Source organism: Vitis vinifera, chromosome 16 (assembly GCF_030704535.1).
Source record: "Vitis vinifera cultivar Pinot Noir 40024 chromosome 16, ASM3070453v1".
NCBI lineage: Eukaryota > Viridiplantae > Streptophyta > Magnoliopsida > Vitales > Vitaceae > Vitis > Vitis vinifera.
In genome coordinates this window covers 2,304,241-2,313,189 of record NC_081820.1, presented here as the reverse complement: position 1 = coordinate 2,313,189, position 8,949 = coordinate 2,304,241, and the positions used below count along the sequence as shown (strand labels likewise).

At 32.1% G+C, this 8,949-nt stretch overlaps 1 protein-coding gene across 1 annotated transcript; it reads left to right on the top strand.

Annotated features, from left to right (window-relative positions):
• The first annotated feature begins 7,381 nt into the window (after positions 1–7,381).
• UFGT (anthocyanidin 3-O-glucosyltransferase 2) lies at positions 7,382–8,935 on the top strand. Its single transcript, NM_001397857.1, has 2 exons — positions 7,382–7,892; positions 7,970–8,935. Exons 1-2 carry the CDS (start codon positions 7,403–7,405, stop codon positions 8,848–8,850), a joined length of 1,371 nt encoding a protein of 456 aa, NP_001384786.1. The 5' UTR covers positions 7,382–7,402; the 3' UTR covers positions 8,851–8,935.
• Positions 8,936–8,949: the final 14 nt, after the last annotated feature.

Here is an 8,949-nt window from a genome sequence, read left to right as displayed (position 1 = left end):
GCTTTATGTGGAGAGTTACAATTTTAAAGCAATAAAGAGACTCTATTTCCCATCAAATTAAAAATAATTGATATTAACTCTCCTTGGTGCTCTTAATAATTCCATTGTCACACTCTAAATGGTTCCATTGTCACTAATAAATATGTGAGAGAAGGGTGAAGTAAATGAAGAGAGTGATAGAGAGAATGAGAGAGAGATGAGAGTATGAGTTTTTTTTTTTTTTTTTTAACAACCGAAAAGTAAAATCCTTTACCTCAACCTCGACTCCATCGTTAAGTCCTGAGCTCAAACATGAGTGATAGGAGGATGTTGTGCCAATTATCAGACTTAACTAACTTGAAAGTGCAATTGTCCCATAATTTATTCCTATCAATTTGAACTCAAAAACATATAGAAACTCATTCAAAATTTTAACATGTTCTTACAACTCTTCCATTAGATTCTTCACCTTTATGTTAGAAAATTTGAAGCACACCAAGTTAGCTAAACATGTTGAAGGATTTTTTCTTACAACATATGTTTGGTTGCCAAGAAAATAAAAATAATAATAATAATGGAAAAGAAAAGGAAAGAAAAGCTAAGGATGTATTTATTATATGTTCTGAAAAACAATTTTTTTGTTTATGAGAACAAAAAAAAAAAACAACAACCAAAAAACATGTTTGATAATCAAAAAATAGAAAAAAAATTTATATAATTAAAAATATAAAACAAAGGGCTTTTCTAAGAGCATATTTTAGTTGTTCTCAGTTGTTTACACTTGCTTCTTGAGGATTGTTTTAGAAAATAATTAGACAAATATGAAGAATAATTGAAAATAAAGCACTATATATAAAATTTGTTTTCAAATATTTGGAAACATAAAAACAAGTTGAAATGTTCCAAGTTCCCAAATGATAGCCCAACCCTAAAAAAACATGTGGCACCTTCTAACTAGTCACTTGTTCCAATATTACATCATTAATGCCTAAGAAAAGGTGAAAAATTAGGAGTTCTAAATGTTTAGGATCTATTTGAAACTCATTTTGAAGTGATTTAAAAGCCAAAACAAAAAGTCTAGACTTGAGTTCAAAATTTGAGTTAGTTCAAAATCCATTACAAACTCATAAGTGGCTGAAAATGCTAGAAAGTTGACGAGTTCAAAATTTTCATGTTGAGTTCAAAATTGATTGGGAATTTTGAACTTAGCTTCTATCCATTTTACACAACTACCTTTAAATGACCATATCTCTCTCACTTCAACTTTGATTGTTAACTATTTGTGTGAAATTTAGATAAGAAAGTAGAATAATAAATTAAAAGCATAGAAGAGAAAGAAGAAAACAATACAAAGATATAATATGGTCAACAATTGCCTACATCCACGGAGAGGAGAAGAGAGAATCTTTCACTATTGTAGAGCTTTGTAAAAGAATGGCTCCAAAATAAAAATGTAAGATATTATTACTCTTTTGGGTAAGTTAATAATCAACATAAATTTTGAATAGAAATAATTTGAGCAAATTAAGGTAAATCCCTCTAAATCAACCATTAAATGAGAAACTAATATTCAACTCTAGATTCTACTCATTTGGAAACATGATTTTGTTATTCTCTTTACCTCAATTTTACTCCCCGTCAAGTTGGAGCATGGATATCCAGAATGCCCAATTTGCAATGACAAAAATGAAATAGAGTTTTCTCCAAAGGTTTGGTGAATATATTTGCAACTTGAAGATTAGAAGGGATGAAGATGGCTTGCACGGCTTCGAATTGAATTTTATCTTTGACCAAATGACAATTTAACTCAATGAGTTTTGTTTACTCATGAAAGACTAGATTTGTCTATGTGCATGGCTGCCTGATTGTCACAATACATCTTTACAACTCCCAAGTCAGTAACTTGTAAATCTTGACCAAGCGAACTCGTAAGTAATGGGAACCATGACTGTATACTCTACTTCTGTCAAGGAACGAGACATATTGGTTTACTTCTTGGTTTTCTAAGAAATGAGTGACTTTCCAAGAAAAACAAGATATCTTGTGACATATTTTCTTGTGGAAGGACAACTAGCCCAATCTGTGTCATAAAATCTAATAAGTTTCAAATCATTTTAGGTTAGGACAATAAGCCTTGGCTAGGTGTTCCTTTCAAGTATCGCAAAATGCGAAGAGCAACATCAAGATGTGGATTTCATGGCTCTTTCATAAACTAGCTAAGAACTTGAATAGAGTAACAAATTTAATAATATATACATACAAATTATATATATATATATGATATAATGACCATTAATACTATTTGGATAAAGTCCTTAAAAGTATGACATGATGTAACAGATTTAAAATTTATTATTTATTTAATGATATTTCAGTATTACTTTTATCCATTCTTATCCCATACATTATACTTATGAGCATTCTCACCTAGTATATCTTACATTGTAAATTATTTGAGCATTTAGGAGTTGCATGGAAGATCCAAGTCATAAGTTTTTTACAAGTAAATAATTTGTTCACTACCAATCTGGTGTACTTAGGCAATCCATTTGAGGTTGTAGTGTACTACTTCTTAATTAGAGGGATGACTAATCTTAACTATCGAGATAGAGTTCTCATAATGAGTGTACTAGTGTATATGGTTACACTTTAGACAAGATCTATGATGAGTCATGATATAAGATTATCATGTAGTTATGACTTCACCAAAGTGCTAAACTATAATGTTTGTCAACCTTGAGAGAATATTGATCTTGTGTCCTAAGTTTGTAATGGTTTTGACCTACAAGTGAGATACTAAAGTGATCAGATATTTCCTATGAATTGATTCACTATTGATGAAAGCCTATAAAAACATATATTTTTAATAGAGACACTATAATATCTTATGAACTTTGAGATAGTGTATCCTTTTGAATGAGCCTAACAACGTGTGATCATGAAATTTGTATTATCATAGTAATTTCTTTAATGAAATTTGACATATACTTTTCCTAAGTTAGGGTATGTCATTTAATCATGCAAAATGAGGATCTATGATTGAAGAATGGTAGAGATAACTTTGAGAGATTGATAGTTTTCACATTTTTAGATTATGGACATTAATTCATGAGGAGACTGTATACAATATATAGCAGGTCATGGATCTAATCACTTAATGTCTCATTATAATATACATAGAGCACTAGGGTGTAGTTAACTTTTTGTAATAGGATGTTGAATCAACTTCAAAATTGGATTAAAAGGCAACCAATACTATTATACAGGTTTCAATGGTCCCCACTCAAACTCATATACCTTGATAGCAAAATTTATGAGAGTTAGATTGGTTCTTGATTCACTTATGTGCATAAGTACATTTTAGTAAATATACAATGTTGCACAAAAGTTAATGAACAGTGTCTCTAAACTAAGCTAATTGATTAATTGAAACATTGCTAAGTTAATTAATTAATTAATTAAGACCTTTTTTTGGACTATATTAAATGACATAAACCCAAGATGTGTTCAAGTCACTTAAGCCTAGTAATAATCCTATAAATACCCCCTTAAGGGTTAAGGTTTTAGACTTTTGTCATTCTCTCCCTTAAGTTCAAAGAGAGAACCCTAACCTCCACCTTAGAGATTTCTACCATCTAAATGCCTAGACCTAAGGAGGAGTTATCAAGTGAAAGATCAATGGTTTATGAGATCTCCAATAACTAATGGGACATTCGATTATACTCTTCACCTTAAACAATCAATTTGAGAGCATTCAGATCTAAGATATGTAACTTTAACCTCTAAATCTAGAACATGTTATGGTTTTTATTGTCACATTATTTCATTATGCTAGATCTAAAGAGCTTAGGATGAGATTATATGCATTCTAAAAAATTTAGAGTTAGGGAATGGAATAATTTAGTGTGCCTCTAAAGTAATACCAATGAACCATGACCCAATTACTTTTTCATCTCAATAGTTTGCCTTTGAAGACATTATTATTTTCAATTGGCTTAACTTTTATGTTTCAATTTTTCTTATTCATGCAATGAATTTACTATGACTACTTGGAATTTAGCAGGGAATTTAGGGTAGGTTTTATTTTCTCTACCAATGACCTTTTACATTTATTATTATTATTTTCTTAACTACTAATTTAATTGACCTTTTTACACATGTACAAATGCTACTCATCAGGTGAGGTGTTCTATTTATTTTTTTAAATAACTATTGATATTTTTTTTCTTTTTATTTCCCTTTGAGTTTTTCTCAAAGTCCATTGGGGATTTTTCAAATTTACTATGAGTACGTTTGACAATAATTTTATGAAGTGCTTTTGGTCTTTTTAATATTTAAATTTTTTATCTTTCAAGTATAAAAAAGACTAGAAACGCTTCCTAAAATCACTACCAAACGCACTCTAAATAACATCATGTTTCTATTTTCATTTCATTTTATAATTTACATTTATTTTCTTAATTAATTCTTAAAATTCTATTCACTATCTTTCCTCAAATGATTTTTAGATTTATTTCACTAAAAAAATTATCTTTTAATAATTATGCTTAGATATTTTATTGACATACCTTTTTACCAAAAACACCCGATCATTAATAGCTATTCATCTACACCACAGAGATTCGTTCACAGCCTCGTTCAGCTAGCCGGATGGATGTTCTCACCAGACTTGAACGATCCTGTATTAAGAGCTAAATTAGCTAAAGGGATGGGTCATAATGCAACATTTCTAATACTTGAAAAATAAAAATTTTCAATTGTTAGAAAGACTAAAAACGCTTATCACAATCACTATCAAACACACTCTTAATATGTTAATTTCATTAATATCAAAGATAAATTTCTTGGATCTTTACTCTTACACATACTTGTTCTTGTTTCATAACTCAAATGAAGCTCACTATTCCTTTAAAAAGTTGGAATTTTAAAACAATTCTATACTCATTATTCCAATAAACAAACAAAATACAAATAACATTCTCTACACTTACAAATTGAGAAAAATGAATATACGATAAGGTTTGAATACAATGTCTCATCTACTATGTTGGAGGATAAATTTACTTAAATATTTAAGCTCATAAGATTAGGGATGACAATAAGACAAGTTTTTTCGGGTATTTATCTTGTCACATCCCTAATAGGATAAGTTTGAAATGTAAATAAACGTGTAGATTTGGGATTTTTTATTTTTTATTTTTTTAACCTAGGACAGATTCGTGGTGGGTTCGAGTATTGTCTTGTCACACCCAACCCTACCCCGATTATATATAAAATTAATTTAATTTAATTTTTATTTCTCTATTTTTAATATAATAATAATAAAAAATATTTTTTAATAAAATAAGTTATAAAAAATTATAATATTTTAATTATTTATAAAGTATAATTATAATTTTTTTTTAAAAAATCAAAATAAAAGTTAAACAAGGTGAGACGAGATGGCTATAGGAAATTCTCATACTTGGTTTACTTCGTCCCACCACATCTTGTTTAATTTTTTTAATGGGACGAGATAAAAATTATTTTGAACAAAAAAGGATGGGATTGGGACAGAAGCCACCCATCCCAAACCCGCTCTGTTACCATCCCTACATAATATCTAGGCATATAATATAAATCATGCACTCCAACACTATATATTGTATTTTTTTTAAAATCTAAACAACATAAAGCAAGAGCTCATGGAAGACATCATTAAAATATATTATTAAATTTAGGGTTAAATTATGGCATCCAAAATCAACTTTTCGGTATCATGCGTCCACCTATTATCAAATAGGATATTGACATGTGTAAAAAAATAAATAAATAAATAAAAATCAAGATCTCATCTTGCACATCCAATGGTTGGTATGAATTCAACAATACCTACTAGCACAGTACTATAGAATTCTCCCTAAATTTATGAAAAAATTACATTTTTGTAAGATCTATCTAACCTCTGATTCAGCACACTCTAGGGCAACATTGAGACAACTGCAGGCTGCAGCTTTTCAACATTCTCATTCTGCCCAAATATACAAAGCATGGAAACCAGAAAATATTGTGACTTGTTAAGGGCTTTTTCGTCATTTCATCTTGGTTTTGTTTGACATCATTTTTTTTTAAATTGTCTTTAAGAACAAAATTTATCTAGGAACATAAATATGAAAAACGATATTTTGGTCTTATTCCACATGAGGGTGTTGTATAATTATACGCAATAAAAAAATTGTTGAAATATTTTTCATATTTCAATTGTTATCTAAAATACTTTACAAAAACACGATTGAGAGCATATTAGACTTGATCTTAAAAATAACTTGTTTTTAGAACACATTCTCAAAAAAATATTTTCTGTAAAAAATTTAAGGTCTGTTTGATAACTGTTTTATAAAACAGTTATAAAAAATAGTTTTTTAAAACCATTATCTAATGTTTTGTAAAACAAAAATTTGTTTATAAATTTAAAATCTTTTAACATATTTTTAATATTTTTTAGTTTATTTTAAAAATAAGTTTGATATCTAGTATTTTATTTTTAATCATTCTACATATTTGTATAATTATTTTTCAAAACATTCATAAAAAATAATTAAAATATATTTTCTGAAAATACTTTGTTTTCTATTATAAATAATTTTTTATTGTTAAATGTATTATCTTAATTTTTTGTTTTAAAGAATAGAAAACCGTTCTAAAAAATAATTATCAAATAGACCCTTACCTTTTAAGTTAAAATACAGTTTTTGGATCTTTTCAAAAAAGTTTTCAAACAACTCCTTTAATTTCTTTAATTAATTGCTTTTTCAAAATCAATTCTTAAAAAGTATTTTTTGAAAATAATTCTTTAAAATATTTTTCAATTGTTTTTGGTAACAAAATTCTATCTAATAACCAAAATATAAAAAATAATTTTTTTAGTTCTCTTCATAAAAATAATATATATCATGTGGAATACAAAAACTTTTAAAACGTTCTCCACCTTTTCAACATTCCTAAAAAAAAAAATTTTAAATTATTCTTAAAAACAATGGGGTTTTAATCAAATTAATTTTGAAAACATTAATTTATTTCAAAAAATTTATTGAATCATATTTTTCAAATTAGAAAACAATTTTATTTTCTTTAGAATGGAAAATAATTTTTTAAGTAAAATTAAAAAACATGCTCTTGCTACTACTCACCACGTATATCCCACCAATGGCAAAGTAAAAGCTCACACAGAGCTTTCACTTGCCCCTGGTTTTGTTTTGTTTTTTTTCCCATTTTTTCTTTCTTTGGCCGCCATGCAGACTGGTGGTTTGGTTTTGGGTTGGTTTGTTAGGAGGGTGGGATGACAACCCCCATGCAGTTGCCACTCTCACAACCCCCATGCACTTGCTCTCATTTATAATCTTCAACAGCCAAAACCCAAATTGTAACATCCCCCATTCCAACCATGTCTCAAACCACCACCAACCCCCATGTGGCCGTCCTGGCCTTCCCCTTCTCCACCCATGCAGCCCCCCTCCTTGCCGTCGTTCGCCGCCTTGCTGCCGCTGCCCCTCATGCAGTCTTCTCCTTCTTCAGCACCAGCCAATCCAACGCCTCCATCTTCCACGACTCCATGCATACCATGCAATGTAATATCAAGTCCTATGATGTGTCCGACGGTGTGGCTGAGGGGTATGTGTTCGCCGGGCGGCCCCAGGAGGATATTGAGCTGTTCATGAGGGCTGCGCCGGAGAGCTTTAGGCAGGGGATGGTGATGGCTGTGGCCGAGACAGGGCGGCCAGTGAGCTGCCTGGTGGCTGACGCATTCATTTGGTTTGCTGCAGATATGGCAGCAGAGATGGGGGTGGCTTGGCTGCCGTTTTGGACTGCAGGGCCTAACTCACTCTCCACCCATGTTTACACTGATGAAATCAGAGAAAAGATTGGAGTTTCAGGTGGTTTTACCTGCTAATTTGTTTTCTAAGATTATTGATGCTTTAAAAGATTGATTGTTCAATACCTTACGTTACAGGCATTCAAGGCCGTGAAGACGAGCTGCTCAATTTCATTCCCGGAATGTCTAAAGTACGTTTTCGCGACCTGCAGGAAGGCATCGTGTTCGGAAACCTAAACTCGCTCTTCTCACGCATGCTCCATCGGATGGGCCAAGTGCTACCTAAGGCGACTGCAGTTTTCATAAACTCCTTCGAGGAGCTCGACGATTCCCTAACCAATGATCTCAAATCCAAGCTCAAGACGTACCTCAATATCGGTCCATTTAACCTAATAACCCCACCGCCGGTTATACCCAACACAACCGGCTGCCTCCAATGGCTCAAAGAAAGAAAACCCACCTCGGTCGTGTACATTAGCTTTGGCACCGTCACGACACCACCCCCAGCCGAGCTTGTAGCCCTAGCTGAGGCACTGGAGGCAAGCCGGGTACCGTTTATATGGTCCCTAAGGGACAAGGCAAGGGTGCATTTGCCAGAAGGTTTCTTGGAGAAGACCAGAGGGTACGGAATGGTGGTTCCATGGGCTCCTCAGGCGGAGGTCCTAGCACATGAGGCAGTTGGGGCTTTTGTAACACATTGTGGATGGAACTCATTGTGGGAAAGCGTGGCCGGTGGGGTACCCTTGATTTGCAGGCCCTTTTATGGGGACCAAAGGCTCAATGGGAGGATGGTGGAGGATGCTTTGGAGATTGGAGTGAGAATTGAAGGTGGGGTTTTCACAGAGAGTGGGCTAATGAGTTGCTTTGATCAAATTCTCTCACAAGAAAAAGGGAAGAAACTGAGGGAAAATCTGGGAGCCCTAAGAGAGACTGCAGACAGGGCAGTTGGTCCTAAAGGGAGTTCTACTGAGAATTTCAAAACCCTGGTGGATTTAGTGTCAAAACCAAAGGATGTCTAGAACTGTTGCTTGTACCACCTGTTTGGATGCAATGAAAATAAAGGTTTCCCGGAAAAAATACAAATGAATTATCAAGTTTCAAGAACAATCACACTTGCA